The sequence below is a fragment of the Crassostrea angulata genome, chromosome 5 (assembly GCF_025612915.1).
Source record: "Crassostrea angulata isolate pt1a10 chromosome 5, ASM2561291v2, whole genome shotgun sequence".
NCBI classification, from domain to species: domain Eukaryota; kingdom Metazoa; phylum Mollusca; class Bivalvia; order Ostreida; family Ostreidae; genus Magallana; species Magallana angulata.
Window position 1 is genome coordinate 34,283,267 of NC_069115.1, and position 21,809 is coordinate 34,305,075.

Here is a 21,809-nt window from a genome sequence, read left to right on the forward strand (position 1 = left end):
GCTATTATCAACATTCGTCAAGTCATTCACATAATAATATGTATTACGGTGCGACCGTTGGGGCGAGCGCAGCATGTGATAAAATAATTAATTATGATAAAACAATAAAAATAAAAGTAGCGACGTAAAGTAAATGAATTTGAATGCAGAATAAAATAAGCATGCCTATTTTTTCCAGTAAATTTTCATCATTCATAATTCATAAGATTTTGTTATCTATTTATATATAGAATTTATCTTGGATAAATTTAAATGTTGTTGAATAATAAAGATTTTAACATAATGTACATTACAGTTTATTTCCTCTTTTCTTGCAGCAGACATTTTTCTTAAACTTACATGAAAAACTGACTTATCACAGAGTCCCCCCCTCCCCCGTTTAAAAAAAAAAATCAAATTTACGTATAAAAAAACTTGCTGATCATATAATGAAAATGGATCCCCCGGGAGCATGTAATAAATGGAAGTGAAAATAAAGATACTATTGTCTGAGTATTGAGCAGCTAAAGAGCTAAAGGCATACTACGCACTCCCAATTCTTCACCCAGATAAGAATTTTCCTGAATTTGAGAATTTTTTTCTTTTTGCTTGCGAAGAATTTTTGAATGATGTTGCCACGCCCCCTTTTAAAAAAACATTCTTGGAAATAACCGTAAATATAGTGAATAAAATAAATGTGAGCATTCATCCAAATGAGAGCAAGTTATGGTTGTTTCCTATCTTTGAAGAAATGTCCCTATTCGTTAGCTCTGCAAGATTTTGAGAAGATTTTGGTATTTATATTTTAGCAGTTTTACAATAACTACTTAGAGTAATTTCCCCTTATTGTGACGTCAAAGTTCACGTCGGTCAAGTGTCGTCTGTCTCTTTGAAAACATCCTAAAAAAAAAATAACTCCGCGAAATATACTGTTTTGTTTACTTAAAAGCATTATGTTCATGAAATTACATAATGTATCTGTTTCTCAAAAGTTTTACTTTGATTCTCGCGAGATGGTATCCAGTCTAGTGAGATCGTCCGACATTGAGGAATTGCATTGTGGGTCGAAATTTACTGACTCCGAAAAATTCTGTCGGATCAATGTGTAAGAAATCCATTGTGACGTCACTCGAAAGGACGATAACTCTGTTAGTCTTATGTAATGGAATTTGCGTTGTGTCGGCAGTATATTTACAATGCATGTACATAGTCTTTTATCTTGTTCTCGTGAGAGTGTGAAATGGGAAACCATAATTACAGGGAACTACTGGGACGATTAAAACAAGGCATTACTGGTCCGATTTACTGACACCAAAAAAATCCGTTGAATGAATGTGCAAATAATCCGAATTTTCTATTCACACACGCCTTGCCGGTAGAGCTCGCTTCGCGCCGGCGCTGCGCGCCGGCGAGCTGCGCTCGCTATTACGACACAATTACTCAGATATCTCTATTTCTGTAGTCAGCATTGTGCATTTTGTTACAAATATCCGTATATTTTGGCGGTTTTGTCAATATATCTCAAGTAGCTGTATATTTAAACTGTAGAAATATGCCAGATATGCTATTATCAACATTCCTTCAAGTCATCCACATAATATTACGACACAATTTCTCAGATATCTCTCTTTATGTAATCAGATACTTGTGCATTTTGTTACAAATATCGTTATTTTTTGGCGGTTTTGTCAATATATCTCAAGTAGCTGTATATTTAAATTGAAGATATATGCCAGACATGCTATTATCAACGTTCAAGTCATCCAGTTAATATTACGACACAATTACTCAGATATCTCTTTTTTTGTAGTCAGCTACTTGTGCATTTTGTTACAAATATCGTTATTTTTGACGGTTTTGTCAATATATCACAAATAGCTGTATATTTAAATTGAAGATATATGCCAGACATGCTATTATCAACATTTCTTCAAGTCATCCACATAATATTACGACACAATTACTCAAATATCTCTCTTTATGTAGTCAGCTACTTGTGCATTTTGTAACAAATAGCGTTATTTTTTTACGGTTTTGTCAATATATCTCAAGTAGCTGTATATTTAAATTGAAGATATATGCCAGACATGCTATTATCAACATTCCTTCAAGTCATCCACTTAATATTACGACATAATTACTCGGATATCGCTCTTTATGTGGTCAGCTACTTGTGCATTTTGTGACAAATATCCTTATATTTTGACGGTTTTGTCAATATATTGCAAGTAGCTGTATATTTAAACTGAAGATATATGCCAGACATGCTATTATCAACATTCCTTAAAGTCATCCACATAATATTACGACACATTTACTCAGATATCTCTCTTTATGTTGTCAGCTACTTGTGCATTTTGTTACAAATATCGTTATTTCTTAACGGTTTTGTCAATATATTGCAAGTAGCTGTATAGTTAGATTGAAGATATATGGCAGACATGCTATTATCAACATTTCTTCAAGTCATCCACATAATATTACGACATAATTACTCAGATATCTCTCTTTATGTGGTCAGCTACTTGCGCATTTTGTGACAAATATCCTTATATTTTGACAGTTTTGTCAATATATTGCAAGTAGCTGTATATTCCAACTGAAGATATATGCCAGACATGCTATGATCAACATTTCTTCAAGTCATCCACATAATATTACGACACAATTTCTTAGATATCTCTCTTTATGTAGTCAGCTACTTGTGCATTTTGTTACAAATATCGTTATTTTTTGGTGGTTTTGTGAATATATCACAAGTAGCTGTATATATAAATTGAAGATATATGCCAGACATGCTATTATCAACATTCCTTCAAGTCACCCACTTAATATTACGACACAATTACTCAGATATCCCTCTGTATGTAGTCAGCTACTTGTGAATTTTGTTACAAATATCTTTATTTTTTAAGCGGTTTTGTCAATATATCTCAAGTAGCTGTATATTTAAATTGAAGATATATGCCAGACATGCTATTATCAACATTCGTCAAGTCATTCACATAATATTACGACACAATTACTCAGATATCTCAATTTCTGTAGTCAGCATTGTGCATTTTGTTACAAATATCCGTATATTTTGGCGGTTTTGTCAATATATCTCAAGTAGCTGTATATTTAAACTGTAGAAATATGCCAGATATGCTATTATCAACATTTCTTCAAGTCATCCACATAATATTACGACACAATTACTCAAATATCTCTCTTTATGTAGTCAGCTACTTGTGCATTTTGTAACAAATAGCGTTATTTTTTTACGGTTTTGTCAATATATCTCAAGTAGCTGTATATTTAAATTGAAGATATATGCCAGACATGCTATTATCAACATTCCTTCAAGTCATCCACTTAATATTACGACATAATTACTCGGATATCGCTCTTTATGTGGTCAGCTACTTGTGCATTTTGTGACAAATATCCTTATATTTTGACGGTTTTGTCAATATATTGCAAGTAGCTGTATATTTAAACTGAAGGTTATGCCAGACATGCTATTATCAACATTCCTTAAAGTCATCCACATAATATTACGACACATTTACTCAGATATCTCTCTTTATGTTGTCAGCTACTTGTGCATTTTGTTACAAATATCGTTATTTCTTAACGGTTTTGTCAATATATTGCAAGTAGCTGTATAGTTAGATTGAAGATATATGGCAGACATGCTATTATCAACATTTCTTCAAGTCATCCACATAATATTACGACATAATTACTCAGATATCTCTCTTTATGTGGTCAGCTACTTGCGCATTTTGTGACAAATATCCTTATATTTTGACAGTTTTGTCAATATATTGCAAGTAGCTGTATATTCCAACTGAAGATATATGCCAGACATGCTATTATCAACATTTCTTCAAGTCATCCACATAATATTACGACACAATTTCTTAGATATCTCTCTTTATGTAGTCAGCTACTTGTGCATTTTGTTACAAATATTGTTATTTTTTGGTGGTTTTGTGAATATATCACAAGTAGCTGTATATATAAATTGAAGATATATGCCAGACATGCTATCATCAACATTCTGTCAAGTCATCCACTTAATATTACGACACAATTACTCAGATATCCCTCTGTATGTAGTCAGCTACTTGTGAATTTTGTTACAAATATCTTTATTTTTTAAGCGGTTTTGTCAATATATCACAAGTAGCTGTATATTTAAACTGTAGAAATATCCCAGATATGCTATTATCAACATTCCTTCAAGTCATCCACATAATAATACGACACAATTTCTCAGATATCTCTTTTTATGTAGTCAGCTACTTGTGCATTTTGTTACAAATATCGTTATTTTTGACGGTTTTGTCAATATATCACAAATAGCTGTATATTTAAATTGAAGATATATGCCAGACATGCTATTATCAACATTTATTCAAGTCATCCACATAATATTACGACACAATTACTCAGATATCTCTCTTTATGTAGTCAGCTACTTGTGCATTTTGTAACAAATAGCGTTATTTTTTTTACGGTTTTGTCAATATATCTCAAGTAGCTGTCTCTTTAAATTGAAGATATATGCCAGACATGCTATTATCAACATTCCTTCAAGTCATCCACTTAATATTACGACATAATTACTCAGATATCGCTCTTCATGTGGTCAGCTACTTGCACATTTTGTGACAAATATCCTTATATTTTGACGGTTTTGTCAATATATTGCAAGAAGCTGTATATTTTAACTGAAGATATATGCCAGACATGCTATTATCAACATTTCTTCAAGTCATCCACATAATATTACGACACAATTACTCAGATATCTCTCTTTATGTTGTCAGCTACTTGTGCATTTTGTGACAAATATCCTTATATTTTGACGGTAGTCAGCTACTTGTGCATTTTGTTACAAATATCGTTATTTTTTTTAGGGTTTTGTCAATATATATCAAGTAGCTGTATCTTTAAATTAAAGATATATGCCAGACTTGCTAAAGTAACATTTCTTCAAGTCATCCACATAATATTACGACACAGGTACTCAGATATCTCTTTTTATGTAGTCAGCTACTTGTGCATTTCGTTATAAATATCATTATTTTGTCTGTTTTGCCTATATATCTCAAGTAGCTGAATATATATATTAAAGATATATGCCGGAATGCTAATATCAACATTCTGTCAAGTCATCCACATAATATTACGACACAATTACTCAGATATCTCTCTTTATGTAGTCACCTACTTGTGCATTTTGTTCCAAAAATCATTCTATTTTGGCTGTTTTGTCTATCTATCTGAAGTAGCTGTACATATAGATTGAAGATATATACCAGACATGCTACTACCAACATTCTGTCAAGTCATCCACATAATATTACGACACAATTACTCAGATATCTTTCTTTATGTGGTCAGCTACTTTTGCATTTTGTTACAAATATCTTTATTTTTTGGCGGTTTTGTCAATATATCTCAAGTAGCTGTTTATTTAAATTGAAGATATATGCCAGACTTGCTAAAGTAACATTCCTTCAAGTCATCCACATAATATTTCGACACAGGTACTCAGATATCTCTTTTTATGCGGTCAGCTACTTGTGCATTTTGTTACAAATATCTGTATTTCTCCCCATACGTTTTTCGTGTGCACGTAAAAAGATGAAGTGAAATTAAAATTATAAGTAAATTTTGTCCTCCCCCATCCCCTTACAGATAAGATTTTTACAATCTTTATGATTTTAAATTTTTTTGTTTGTTCTTCAATATTTAAATTAAAAACTAGATATCTTTAATCTTTAATCTTTATGTACAGAAACTTGAGTAACATGTAAAGTGTTAAAAATGAAGATATTTGTAAAGAAATGCAGTAGTAGCTGACGAGATTATGATTGATATCTGAGTAGTTGTGCCGTAATGTCATGTGGATGACCTAATAGAATGTTGAAATAAGCAAGACTGGTTAATATGAGCAATCTATACATAAAGCTACTTGAAAAATGTTTATAAAATCCTAAAAAAAAAGAAATATTTTTAACAAAATGTTTTAGAAGCTGATGAGATTTAAAGAGATATCTAAGTCATTGTGTCATAATATCATGTTGGTGACCTTATAGAATGTTTAAATTAACCACACTAGTAGATATCTTTATTTTTTTACACAGCTACTTGAGGTTTATCAACTAAACGGTTGAAAATGGAAGTTTTTATAACAAAATGCACTTGTAGCCAATGAGATTGAGAAAGATATATAAGTAATTATGTCGTAATATCATATGGATGTCCTAATATAATATTACCATAAACATGACTTGTATTTATCAGCATTCTATATACAGCTACTTGAGATATATTGACAAAACCGCCAAAAAATAAAGATATTTGTAACAAAATGCACAAGTAGCTGACCACATAAAGGGAAATATATTAGTAATTGTGTCGTAATATTATGTGGATGACTTGAAGGAATGTTGATAATAGCATGTCTGGCATATATCTTCAGTTTAAATATACAGGTACTTGCAATATATTGACAAAACCGTCAAAATATAAGGATATTTGTCACAAAATGCGCAAGTAGCTGACCACATAAAGAGCGATATCTGAGTAATTGTGTCGTAATATTATGTGGATGACTTGAAGGAATGTTGATAATAGCATGTCAGGCATATATCTTTAGTTAAAATATACAGCTACTTGCAATATATTCACAAAACCGTCAAAATATAAGGATATTTGTCACAAAATGCGCAAGTAGCTGACCACATTAAGAGCGATATCTGAGTAATTGTGTCGTAATATTATGTGGATTACTTGAATAAATGTTGATAATAGCATGCCTGGCAAATATCTTTAATTTTAATATACCGCTACTTGAGATATTTTGACAACCCCGCCAAAAAATAAAGATATTTGTAACAAAATGCACAAGTAGCTGATTACATAAAGAGAGATATCTGAGTAATTGTGTCGTTATATTAAGTGGATGACTTGAATAAATGTTGATAATAGCATGTCTGGCATATATCTTCAGTTTAAATATAGAGCTACCTGCAATATATTGACAAAACCGTCAAAATATAAGGATAATTGTCACAAAATGCACAAGTAGCTGACTACATAAAGAGAGATATCTGAGTAATTGTGTCGTAATATTATGTGGATGACTTGAAGGGATGTTGATAATAGCATGTCTGGTATATATCTTCAGTTTAAATATACAGGTACTTGCAATATATTGATAAAACCGTCAAAATATAAGGATATTTGTCACAAAATGCGCAAGTAGCTTACTACATAAAGAGCAATATCTGAGTAATTGTGTCGTTATATTATGTGGATGACTTTAAGGAATGTTGATAATAGCATGTCAGGCATATATCTTCAGATTAAATATACAGCTACTTTCAATATATTGACAAAACCATCAAAAAATAACGATATTTGTAACAAAATGCGCAAGAAGCTGACCACAAAAAGAGCGATATCTGAGTAATTGTGTCGTAATATTATGTGGATGACTTAAAGGAATGTTGATAATACAATATCTGGCATATATCTTCAATTTAAATATATAGCTACTTGAGATATATTGACAATCCCGCCAGAAAATAAAGATATTTGTAACAAAATGCACAAGTAGCTGACTACATAAAGAGAGATATCTGAGAAATTGTGTCGTAATAGTATGTGGATGACTTGAAGGAATGTTGATAATAGCATATCTGGCATATTTCTTTATATTACATATACAGCTACTTGAGATATATTGACAAAACCGTCAAAAAATAACGATATTTGTAACAAAATGCACAAGTAGCTGACCACATAAAGAGAGATATCTGAGTAATTATGTCGTAATAGTATGTGGATGACTTGAAGGAATGTTAATAATAGCATGTCTGGCATATATCCTTAGTTTAAATATACAGCTTCTTGCAATATATTGACAAAACCGTCAAAATACAAGGATATTTGTAACAAAATGCACAAGTAGCTGACCACATAAAGAGCGATATCTGAGTAATTGTGTCGTAATAGTATGTGGATGACTTGAAGGAATGTTGATAATAGCATGTCTGCCATTTATCTTCAGATTAAATATACAGCTACTTTCAATATATTGACAAAACCATCAAAAAATAACGATATTTGTAACAAAATGCGCAAGAAGCTGACCACAAAAAGAGCGATATCTGAGTAATTGTGTCGTAATATTATGTGGATGACTTAAAGGAATGTCGATAATACAATGTCTGGCATAATCTTCAATTTAAATATACAGCTACTCGAGATATATTGACAACCCCGCCAAAATATACGGATATTTGTAACAAAATGCACAAGTAGCTGACTACATAAATAAAGATATCTGAGTAATTGTGTCGTTATATTATGTGAATGACTTGACAGAATGTTGACATTAGCATGTCCGGCATATATCTTCAATTTAAATATACAGCTTCTGGAGATATATTGAAAACCCCGCCACAAAATATACAGATATTTGTAACAAAATGCACAAGAAGCTGACCACATAAAGAGCGATATCTTAGTAATTGTGTCGTAATATTATGTGGATGACTTGAAGGAATGTTGATAATAGCATATCTGGCATATATCTTCAGTTTAAATATACAGCTACTTGCAATATATTGACAAACCGTCAAAAAATAACGATATTTGTAACAAAATGCACAAGTAGCTGACCACATAAAGAGAGATATCTGAGTAATTGTGTCGTAATATTATGTGGATGACTTGAAGGAATGTTGATAATACAATATCTGGCATATATCTTCAGTTTGAATATACAGCTACTTGTAATATATTGACAAAACGGTCAAAATATAAGATTATTTGTAACAAAATGCGCAAGTAGCTGACCACATAAAGAGAGATATCTGAGTAATTGTGTCGTAATATTATGCAGATGACTTGAAGGAATGTTGATAATAGCATGTCTGGCATATATCTTCAGTTTAAATATACAGCTACTTGCAAAATATTGACAAAACCGTTAAAATATAAGGATATTTGTAACAAAATGCACAAGTAGCTGACCACATAAAGAGCGATATCTGAGTAATTGAGTCGTAATATTATGTGGATGACTTGAAGGAATGTTGATAATACAATATCTGGCATATATCTTCAATTTAAATATACAGCTACTTGAGATATATTGACAACCCCGCCAAAAAATAAAGATATTTGTAACAAAACGCACAAGTAGCTGACCACATAAAGAGCGATATCTGAGTAATTGTGTCGTAATATTGTGTGGATGACTTGAAGGAATGTTGATAATAGCATGTCTGGCATATTTCTTCAATTTAAATATACAGCTACTTGAGATATATTGACAACCCCGCCACAAAATAAAGATATTTGTAACAAAATGCGCAAGTAGCTGACTACATAAATAGAGATATCTGAGAAACTGTGTCGTTATATTATGTGGATGACTTGAATAAATATTGATATTAGCATATCTGGCATATTTCTTCAGTTTAAATATACAGCTACTTGAGATATATTGACAACCCCGCCAAAATATACGGATATTTTTAACAAAATGCACAAGTAGATGACTACATAAATAGAGATATCTGAGCAATTGTGTCGTAATATTATGTGAATGACTTGACAGAATGTTGATATTAGCATGTCGGGCATATATCTTCAATTTAAATATACAGCTACTTGAGATATATTCACAAAACCGCTAAAAAATAAAGATATTTGTAACAAAATTCACAAGTAGGTGACTACATACAGAGGGATATCTGAGTAATTATGTCGTAATATTATGTGGATGACTTGAAAGAATGTTGATAATAGCAAGTCTTGCATATATCTTCAATTTATATATACAGCTACTTGAGATATATTGACAATTGACAGTGATATAGTGCAATGTACATCTTAAGAACACAAATAAAAATCCTAGGTATGTGTTCTCACATGAACAGTAACAAGTTACTAGAAACCAAGTTTCTTTCATTTCGTAGCCAGTTACTAGTAGCTAGCTTTTCTTACTTCTCGAAGCCAGTTACTAGTAGCCAGTTACGAGTAGCCAACTTTGATTTTATCTCGTAGCCAGTTACTATAGTAGCTAGGTTTTCTTACTTCTCGTAGCCAATTACTAGTAGCCAGTTACTAGTAGCTAACTTTACCTATCTAATAATGCAAGGCATCACTCTCTGGTTTCCCCCCTGAACACTCTTAATGTCATCAGCGAAGTGAGACTCCGTATAAACTTGTTACTCTCAAATATTATAATAGGTAAATTTAATAATTTCACAAACTGGTCTCACATTGCTGATAATCATAATAAAATAGAAAACAACTAGATAAATGTTTAAAAGATATTTTAATAAGCTTTATGTACATGATGTAACAGTTTACATAATCTCTAATAAAAACAAAAGAATTCGTGTAAAACAGAAACTCCATGGAATAACCTGATACAGGTAAAAAATATAGCATGCAATTCAGGCAAAAATAATGTATTATTTTGACCATTACAAAATAATTATACCCAGCCTCGTTAAATCAAGCTCATTACCCCTTACCAACAGGCTTTTTGGGGTTTTATGTGAGCCAGATTAAGCCAATGGGAAATAATTTGTGGTCTAAACCTGGATCTTAAAGAGATCTGACTCGACTTTCACAATTGACTTTGAAACTCAATTCAAAGTTGCTGCACACTCTTTACCCAAAAGCTATGTTCACGTGAAGTATGAGCCAGATATGGCCAAGTGGGGAGTAAATATGCTCTGAAATATTTAAATATTTTTTATTTGCATGGTCTGATAGGACATTGACCCTTGACATAGAAATGTCAGTCAAGATCACTTCACAACCTTAGATCAAAGACACTCTGTTGGTGAAGGATGAGCCAGATTAGACCAAGGGGAGAGAATATATGATCCATAGGATTTTTCATATAATTCTGCTTTGACTTATGACCTAGAAACTTGGTTCAAGATCATTGCATATCCTTTGACCAAAAGCACTCAATTGGTGAAGTACGAGCCAGATTAGGCCAACGTAGAGAAGATACATGTATGCCCTAGAAAAGTGATCATGCACAGACAGACGGATGGAAAGATGAATGGACAGACAGACTGTTTATTATAGGGTGCCCACAGAGCCCAGTCTTTTAAAGACAAATAATTTAAAATTTGAGACCATGCAGATGTGATTTTACTGTATAAATGAGTGAAATAGAGAGATAGAAAACAAACCCCTTAAATAAGCGATAAAAGTCATGGTAAAACTTATATTTACAAAAACATGAAATATAGAAAATCATAGTTTCCTATGTTTCCTAAAAATAAAAATTAATTTCAAACCAATAATAGAGCTTTCTTAAGACAACATATCTGTGAACCAATGCTCACTAGTAATACCCCTGCTCTGATGTGAATATAAAAATAAGCAAAGCCAACATTTAACAGGAAGATACAAAAATTAGATTCCATCAAATAGCATGCCTAAACAAAGAGTATGTTAAAATTTCAAACATCTGCAATGAATAGTTGCTGAGAAATCTTTGACAAAAATTTGTTTGAAAATTGTTTAAAAATAAACAAAGTTTCATTTAACAGGAAGTTGATGTATGATTGGTACAAAAATGGATCCCACCATATGGCATCCCTAAGCAAAGAGTGCATTAAAATTTTAAGCACCTGCAATTAATAGTTGCTGAGAAAAAAACCACAGAAATTTTTGTTACGGACAAACAACAGAAGGACAGACAGACGGACAGACAAGACAGACACACAAGGGTAAAAAAGTATACCCCCTTCTCCTTCTGAGTGGTAATTTTGAAGTAAAGATGTATATTATCACACCAAACCTTTGAATCTACCAACATATTACTGTTGAATGGCACGTACGTTCTCTGTTTACAAAAGCAGTTCTTTTATTAATTAAAAATTTCTTTTGCCCAAATAAAGGAAAGACTACAAAAATTGTTGCACCAATTAAAAATACATATACATCTGCCCTACATAATAATTTGTATTATTTTTTTAACTAGGGATGCTTCAACACAAGTTTCTGCTTTTCTGACTTCACAGTTTTGAGAGGATTTTGGAAATAATATCAACAAATTTTCAATAATTCTTAATTATCTCCCCTTCAAAGAGGGTGCGACTCTTCATTTTCCTCTTCACCCAATGATGCATTGTGCCAAGTTTGGTTGAAATTAATAGCCCAGTGGTTCTGGAGAAGGAGTTAATGTAAAAAGTTTACAGATACAGAATGATGCCAGACAAAAAATAAACAGAAAAGCTCACTTGAGCTTTTAGCTCACTTAGCTAAAAACTATTGAATATTGTTTATTTCATTGTTTTTTGCATTTTTCGCATATCTCTGGCTTTGTTTCACCATCAGCCCTTTTCCTTAGAGCAACAAAATCTTGCATTGTTGATTTGATGAAAAGTTCTTCTGCTATACCTACAAGTTTTACTGTTGAGGCACCTTTCCGCATAAAAATTACATACTCATCTTTCACTGATTTATCTTGATTTTTAATCTTTTTCAAATTTACTTTAAAGTAATAATTTTTGCATATTTCTGATGCAGCTTCTATATCCACTTCAATCACATAATGAGGGATTGATTCATTGGGTATTTCAACTTCAACAAATTTTGGTTCTGAAATGCAGTGAAATGCAGTATCAGCCATTTCAGAGTAAAAGGCTCCAGTGTTTAAAATTGAATCTTTTAGTTCGTCCGTATACGCATTTCTGGTGTCATCCTCAATTTCAGTAATTTTACAACCTACTACTTCTCCATGTTTGTACTCTTTGCCAACAGAATCTGCTACACCAAAGTAGATGGTTCCATTTACTCTAGAATTAAGACAAGCAGAGGCAAATCTTAGAGTTTCTGTCTGAAATTTTATGAATCTGTTCTCTTTTTTAAACTTAATGCATGTAAAAAGGGATTTAAACTCCAAAGCCCTTGAAGACACTTGTCCACCACATTCTGGTTGATTCAAAATACTTCCCACTTGGTATTTCACATTTTCCGAGCTTTCTTTGAATTTTCTTGGATACTGTATGTTAATTTGTTTGGTTTCAGCTTCTTCTTTCCTTGCATGTAGATGGTTTATAGGGTGAATTTCTCCATTTCCTACACTTCCTTCTTGAACAGGAAGTACTTTAGTTGGACATTGAAAAGAATATTCATTTTTCTCTGTGCGTTGAAATTTGTTGCTTAAATTCTTGTGTATCTGTCTTTCAAAGCCTTTAGAATAATTTTCTGGGTCAAAAACAAAATATTCCTCTGATGTTCTGAAGGCAAAATAAAACTGTTGTGGACTTGCAGGATCATTTGACAAATTCGTGACAAAACGCTTTTCTTTACTTTCAAAAATGTTCTTGGTAGTTAATAAAATACCAAACAAACCTTTTATGACCTCCCAGCTTTTTTCCATAACATATAAAAAGTTACACTGGTTTTTAGGCATATCATTTCCCCCACTTAAGTTATTTCTTTGATCTTGTGTTAGAAGGTCAAACCCACGAGACCGGATACTTTCGTTTATTTTTTCCCAAAGAATTTTTTGTTGTGCTTTTTCTTTAAATTCATCTTTTTCGCATACCAGAAAAAATGCAAATTTTTTCTCAAACTCATCATTAGGATTTGTCAATGATCCATAAATAACATACATCATGCATGGCTTGCACAATTTGCGTACAATGCTTTCATCTAACGACAGCATTGGGCAAAGCAATTTTTTGTACTTGTTTGCATACAATTCATTAGAACTTTCTTCTTGCACAGGATGTTGTAGTTTGGAGTTTGATATACTATTATCCATGCTTCTGGTTTCTTTTGTAATTGATTTTGAAAGGGCTTTTTGGACCTCATCACAAAAAGGGAGGTAAGTATGAGTTGGTACTTTAAATCTCTCGTTACGCATTATAATGGCTTTTCTAAAGTAAATGCCATCTATGTCCAAATCATGAAAGTCACTTTGAAATTCTTTCCCATCCTTGTAAGCATAAAATATAAGACCATCTATGTTCCATTTAATGATGTGCTCACGCAGAAGTTTTACACATTTTCTATCCCTTTTCACAAAAATTTCATTCAAAAATTCTGATATCTGTTCTGATGTGAATTTTAGTAGAGGATTAGATCTTTTTTCATGAATTCCATCTCTAATACATAGAATTCTAATTGCAATTCTCATTGGCACTCTGGATTCCGATGCAAAAACAGTAGGGGCATTCTCTCCTCCATAGGAAAACAGGGTCAATCCATTCAACTCCTGTAAACTTTCATACTTCTCAAAGACTTTGTCATCCAAACCAACTGCAGTCTTTAACCATAACGAGACATCATTCTCTAAACTTTTCCTTGATACACCTACAAATCAAAAGACACATGTATTAAACAAATTGATAAATACATGCAATAACGTTCATCATAAACATTATCAATAATATTTTTTAGGGTTCAATATTGGCTGCAAATTTTGTAATGCAATGTATGGCAATACTTTAATGAAGTCAAATACAATACAAACAGTCTTCGAAATAACCCTGGAGTCCGATGCCCGGGGCCTGGTAAATTTGCAGGCAGGCATGTAAAAATTGCCAAATTAAATGCCCGGAGGGCATGTGTAAATTTTCTGTCAAGGTACAAAATGTTCACTTTCCATTTCTTCCATCGTACCCAAGTTATTCGCTTAACTTGCTTTGTGCAGTCTACATTCTTGGTACGACTTGTCAAATAAGCGTCAATCGTAATCATTGAAGTGTTTAGTTAAACCTTTTGTATATATGTTTGCTAAATTACGAGATGTACATCGATGCCACGTGTAGTCATGAACTCATAATTGGGCGATTTATATATTTTGGTTGCACCATACATGTACCGGTACATATAATAATTTTGAGTTGGGCATGTAAAAATTTGAATGGGCTGGGTTAAAATGATGGGTCTACATGCCCATAGGGCATGTGCTGAAAAAAATTTGTCGTGAAGACTGTACAAAACTAGACAAGGGTCTCATTTTTAGCCAAGGACATTAAAAGGTAACTAAAGTAGTTGCAAAGGGCTTATTTTGTAAAGAGCCATTTTTTAAAACTAAGACAATATATGGAATACCATAAGTTGGCCAGGAATATCAGGTGTGAAATCTAGGTCTTTGTAACCCCTTAATGCTACCTTTTGATGCACAGGCCATATCCTTAAAGCTGAGATGAATTCATAAAAGCATTTATTGTCATCATATTAGTTTTGATCGCTCCTCAACTGCTACTGGCATATATATTTTCTGGCTGAGAAACTTTAGTCGGTTAATTTCCGATCGAGGTATTCAGGTTGCGTGGACTTCTAAGTGAAAGAACTACAAATTGTAGTAATATGTTTGTAAACTAGATGTGTCCTAATGCCACAAATACCCCTGTAGGCAAGCAAAATTTCAAATGCCAAATTTAGTATAACATTTGCTTGATTGCATAATAAGTTATAAATCCCTGAAAATTACTTATTTTCTTTCAGAGGCATAACTATAAAAAAAATCATCGGATCGGAAATATTTTCGAAGCTGATCGATCTGTACTTTTTTCAAAAGTAAGAGGGGAAACTGAGAATTTTTAATTTTTTTCAAAGTTTAAGCGGCACAACTAAGTCAAAAATCATCAGACCAGAACCAAATTTGAACTCAACCTGTATATTCCTGTGACACATCGATTTTATAAATTTGACTTGAATGTGTGCAACGGTTGTTGAGATAATGATTGCGAAGAGATTTTCCAATTTTTTTCTAAGTTCAAGAGCCTTAACTAAAAAATCATCAGACCGTAAACAAATTTGAACTCAACACGTATATTCATTAAACACATCCATATATCAAATTTTCGTTGAATGTGTGCAACGGTTAATGAAGTATATCTCCGCTATTTTGAGACCCATAACTTGAAATTCGGCATGAGTGTATCTCAGACATTACTTATCAGAGATAAGACAATATAAATGATATATGCCTATTTTTGAATTATATATTAGAATGTTAATGCTTTTTCATTTCATGACCAATGAAAACCCACCTGCTGTCTGTGTCAGGCTTCCTGAACATTGTCCAAGTCTTGATGAATCTTTAGCCATGTCCAATTCTTTTGCATCAATCTTTTCCAGTACGCCAATTTCCTATAACATGTACAATAAAATTATAGCATTTAAGAATCAAGAGGCCCATAGCCCACATGGTTCATAGGACTGTGTATGTAATGGATATATGCCAAAAACAGTTCTGAATGAAACAAGAGGCCCAGGAGCCACATTGCATACCTGAGCAAAAATAGCCTGAACTCTGATAAAATATAGCAATTTAGCATTATACAGTATCAAAAAATCAAAATATCTTGACAACTAAGTAAAGTAAATCTTGCTCAATTTTTTTTTTTTAAATCTGCCAATTTTTTTCCCTCATTAAAATGGTAAATATCAAGCCCCATTTATTGTTGTACCTGTAAGAAGATTTTTCTCTATTCCTATATAACCCCCCCCCCCCCCCACTTTTCTCTAGGAAATCATTGTTTGATCAAATTTTAATCTGCACAACCCGTGCCTTCACACAAGTTACTGCCATTTGGACTGAAAACTTTCCCAGAATATTTTTAATGATTTTCTCTAAATTGTGGCCTCGCCCTACCCTCGGGGACCATGATTTAAACAAACTTGAATCTACACTATTTTAGGATTCCTCCACACAAGTTTGAGCTTTTCTGACCTACCGTAATCCAGTGAATATAATACGCAGTAGTGTACAATACGCACCCCCACTTTAGACCTGAAAGTGGTGAAAAAAAGCTTGTTGGGATGTATAAAACGCATCAAAAAATTAACCAAATGGCAATCCCGAGTATCAACAAGGCAGTTATAATTTGTATGCACGCTCAACTTCATCGCGGGAATACGCTACCGGAAAAACGCAGTATTTTTATTGTAACTACATGTAATACATCGCGGTAATATCTTAATTTCATAATCAATGTTTTAAATAGACCTAGTATTAAATATTCTACCGTAAATAAAATCAACTACTTTAAACAAGCGTTATATAATTGTTTAGTCATTAAAACCCCTGTGTAGTGAAAAATGGACGATGTACAGGTATGGAGATAATTAATGGACCTTATTAAATTCTTAAATGATGCCGATCAAAGTGATAAATTGGAGGCCTGGAACATAATATATATAATAGTTGTGTTGTGTATAGTACACTGAAGTGTCTGAGATACCCAAGCGTTAGCGGTGGGGCGAGCACAACAATGGCTTCAATTAACGGAAATAGGTTATAGAATTATTTACCGTATTTTCCCGACGACTCGTCGATGCGGACGACTCGTCGAATTGCCCATTTATAGCCAAAATTTTAACAAAATCCTATGATACGTCGATCTCAGACCATACGTCGATCTTATCACTTCAAAATGGCCTATAAAACTGCAGTAACATTATCAGTGTATAATGCCACGATGTCACCGATATTGCTACTTATATTATTAATGATTAACATTTAAACAATTACGCTTTATACTTATGCATCAAATTTTCAAATACCGGCAACTTCTACAAAGTCGCTTGCATTTTAAACAATTCCCGATATCGCAGGTTATGCAAAACTAAACTTACATTGTCAGAAATATTTTATTCCCAAGCATTAAAATAAGTATCCACTCTGACTATCGCCAGTGTATTCGTCATTACGTAACCAGCCACCTGTTGACTCGGCGCGTGGTCAATGTTTGTTTAACAATTTCCGGTGTCATAGGCATGCACCTGTCTCGTGTCGGACTTCAAAGGGGGATCTCAAGTGAAGAAAGCTTAGCAATTACTATGATTTAATGAAACTTGTTTACTTTGTATCCAGTAATGCAGTTACACGCTATTGTTTTACATAGACACTGTTAGAAATAGATCGATCATTTGTACGACTTGATAAGGCCTAAAAAAAAAATAGGTTTGTTTCCGCTTTCCCGACCGACCCTAACTTAAACCCGCCGACCCAAAATTTTTTTTCGAGTTTTTTCGTAAATTTCCGTTTTTATCCGTTTTTTGTTAAAATTTCGTTTTTATCCGATTTAAAAATTTATTGTGTCCTCCAAATTTAAGTCGTAAAAACGCTTATAGAACTTATCAAGATGTCATCAGTGTTGTGTAGATGTTTGTTATTTACAAATGGCAGCACATGTCGTGCCAGTTGAGCTCGAGAAATGTTCCCACCAGCCGGGGAAAAAGTTCATCACATCATTTAAATAATGACAACAAATACTTGGTTTTTTTTTATCTTACCCAGTTTAATAGATAAATGGTTTAATATGCACAATTGAACAGATGGAGAGGGAAAAAAAAAAGATTAAAAAAAAAAAAAAAAGCCGACCGACCGACCCTAATTTTTTTCAGCCTGAAAGCGGAAACAAACCTATTTTTTTTTTAGGCCTAATGACGATATACGACATACATACGTTTCCTAAAAAAATTATCTAACAATAATCAAAGAATTGGACAATAATTAATGAACTATAATCACTCTTATAAAGGTACTCTTTATATGCACAGGGAGTGAAATTGCCGTAAAGATCTCAGCCTTAGGGCAAGATAATTAACACAACCGGTGTCAGCCTATTGTATAAACAGTAGTATTGATAATTGCCGATTACGTATTTTAAGATTGAATTTGACCATTAAATATTTCTGATTTATACTTTCCACTAACAACTCTTTACAAATAAAATAATTAAATTTAAAAAAACATCCCCCGGACCTACTGCAATATTTTCTTCCATTCAAACTTGGTTTCAATTTTATTGCGCAATGTTATCTTCCTACTAGTGATACATAGAACCATGTGACGATGTGTTTATAAAAACGGAACGGTAAAACTTTTAATTGATTAAGGACAATGTAACATTTTTTAATAACTGTTGTTATTATTATGTATTTAAGTGTTGACAGATGAGTGAAAATGATAATTATTAAAGATGAACAGTGAATTCAACAACGTAATTTTCAATCACACAGCCAACTCAAGATGATTAAAACCAAGATTTTTAATGCTATTTTTAAAAATTTTCTGACATCGAGCCTACGACAAGTCGAACAAGACGATAAGTCGGGTGCTCTGCTTCAGAGGAAAAAAATACCGACTAATCGTCGGAAAAATACGGTATATTCATAATTATTTGCAATAAATCAATCAGCATTACATGGAAATGGTTAAAAATGAGCCAAATGGTGTGTAAGCTGTTTTCAAAGATCGGTTACAAATAGCACGTGGCCATCCAACCCCCCATTCTATTAATAACAGCTGTAATGGCGGCGTACACAGAGATAAAGAATAGGCACTTCAAATTAATTTTTAAAGGCCATTTTGAAACAGTTTATTTATTAACAGACTTAAAGTATACATTTTCTTTAATTACATGCTATAACAACGATTTTCTAAGGGTTAAATAATATACAATTATTTAATGCTTGAGCAGTCAATAGACCAGAATATTTTCCCGAGGTACAGGGAACAGCTCAGTATGATCTATTGCCCGAGGCCAACGGCCGAGGGCAATAGATCATACTGAGCTGTTCCCTGCACAAAGGGAAAAAATTCTGGTCTATTGACTGTTCAAGCATAAAATAATTGTTTTATTACCTAATTCCTTTTTTAGTTTTCCGTGTTTACAATTTGCAGATGGTTTTCATGCCATTATGCAATATACTAAGGTTTTTTCCATTTTTTACAACCCTGCTGCATGCATTACAACATCTCAATTTAATATCAGTTTACACAAAGAAGGAGGAGTCTTCAATCCATTAGATTTTAAATAGTCTTTTACCTTATATGAGGCTTTAAAACTGTTGATTATTTGATACTTCATTTTGATAACATTGAATTTGGTTTCACCAGGTACTAAAAACAGCGTCTATGTAAAGAAATATTATAATACATTCCCTGAGAAAGGATGTAACATTATAATGTACACGCGTTCTGATATACGTTGCCGGTCCAATAGATTGCAGTCTATTGACGGGCGGACTAATAGATCGCAGTCTATTGACTGGCAGTTCAAAATAGATGCAAATATTTAATTTGTAATAAAACAACAAAATATCCCTTTGATTAGGTAATAATAATATATAAGTGATAATGAAGGAATGTTACGATGTATAGCAGGGTATCTGTCCTGTCTGTGAACAGCATGGGTAATATGGCAGTATGATACCCCGTGCTTCAGCAAGGGAAAAAGATATGTCCAAATCCTATAGGGATGTATAATACGCACCCCTTTCTCACAGTGAAAAAATGCTCGGAAAAAAGTGCGTATATTCACCGGATTACGGTAATAGTTTTTAAGAAGAAGATTTCAAAAGATTTTCTCTATACCTTCCAATGTAAAAATTCTTCCCCCATTCTGGCCCCACCCTACCCCCGGGGACCATGATTTAAACTTACTTGAATCTACACTATCTGAAGATGCTTCCATACCAATTTGAGCTTTTCTGGTCTAATAGTTTTTAGAAGATTCAGGGTAATGAGGTCTATCTATGGTCGCCATTTTGGAATTGGCGCTCTCATTTTTACCGGTCGTCCTTATCTCGTTTGCAGTGACTGTATGTTGATCATTAAAATTTATATCAACGTCTTTACGCTTGAGCAATAATTCAAGATGTTGCCTTACTTGGTCTTGAATAATGTCTGAAAAATTGACGACTTCCGGTGGGAGTGATCCATCATCGTTGAAATTCCCGACATGGGACTCTTCAATGTTACTCGTCCCGCGGGCTGCCGCCTCCACAGACGGACTTGTGTCCTTGACTGCCATACTGTCTCCACAGATGGATTGAGGCACTTTATTGTTCATTTTAATCGTCTTCTGTAGACTTTTACCGTGAAAAGAGCGACCGACTTTCCTGGCTTATGCGCATGCGTAGGGAATGTCGCGTGAAGGGCGGTACATCGATTTACCCAAAAGGACCCAAAGGAACACAAAAGGGCCCAAAAGGAACACAAAAGGACCCAAAAGGAACACAAAAGGATCCAAAAGGAATTACCGGGACTGCCCAATTATTTCAGTCAATTCAATTCGTAATTATTCTAGCGACCAACCTCTTAGTAGTAAAGTGGCATATTTTAGACGGCTTAATTGTTTAGGATTTGGATTAAAATGATTAATATGAATTTCAAAATAAATTATGATTCTTTAGTACGTATCGATATTCATCGCCAATTCAGTTGGCTTCACATAAGTTACATATTGGTCTTTAAACATATTTTATTGAGTAATCGAATGGTTTGGGCAACAGGCTTTATGATCAGCGAAGTTTCAAAGGTGCATCCTGTCGGGTTTATATGTGGATTTTATACGAAACTGTGTTTAGCTACCTGAATGTGACGGGCTCCAGTTGATTTTAAACCCAATATATTTGAGTCCTGTCAGGCAAAAAACATCAAGTAGGCAAAGTGTAGAGTCAAAATGGATTCTTTGAATTATGTTATAATCTGATAAATGTCGGTATATATATATATATATATATATATATATATATATATATATATATATATATATATATATATATATATATGTGTGTGTGTGTGTGTGTGTGTGTGTGTGTGTGTGTGTATATATGCTGTCCCATGTTCAGATATAACACAGACAGCTAGTAAACATCATTTATTCACTAGGAATAAATTGTAGATACTACAATATAAACAAAATCACTTATTACACAATTGCATGAACTTGTCATTACATAATATAGGTTGGGGAGACCGTTACACATCTGTAAAAAGGTCTATCTATTTAACTCTATTCATTTTATTG

The 21,809-nt window shown here is 33.0% G+C and overlaps 2 protein-coding genes across 2 annotated transcripts in view; both read right to left on the minus strand.

The window, feature by feature from the left end:
- The window catches only part of LOC128183221 (ubiquinone biosynthesis protein COQ9, mitochondrial-like), a 90,807-nt gene that overhangs the window by 21,577 nt on the left and 47,421 nt on the right, over positions 1 to 21,809 (minus strand). The gene's annotated exons all lie outside the window — the stretch shown is intronic.
- Positions 10,315 to 20,928, minus strand: LOC128183220 (uncharacterized). Its single transcript, XM_052852167.1, has 3 exons — positions 20,667 to 20,928; positions 16,038 to 16,137; positions 10,315 to 14,349 (listed from the first exon to the last, which is right to left on the minus strand). Exons 1-3 carry the CDS (start codon positions 20,847 to 20,849, stop codon positions 12,314 to 12,316), a joined length of 2,319 nt encoding a protein of 772 aa, XP_052708127.1. The 5' UTR covers positions 20,850 to 20,928; the 3' UTR covers positions 10,315 to 12,313.

Bases quoted from the DNA above. Each gene is read 5' to 3' on its own strand.
- LOC128183220 (XM_052852167.1), bottom strand. From the start codon at position 20,849: ATGAACAATAAAGTGCCTCAATCCATCTGTGGAGACAGTATGGCAGTC. The intron at 16,138-20,666 runs GTAAGGCAACAT...TACATGTTATAG, and splicing joins CAGACATTATTCAAGACCAA to GAAATTGGCGTACTGGAAAA. The intron at 14,350-16,037 runs GTGGGTTTTCAT...TTTGATTTGTAG, and splicing joins AAGCCTGACACAGACAGCAG to GTGTATCAAGGAAAAGTTTA.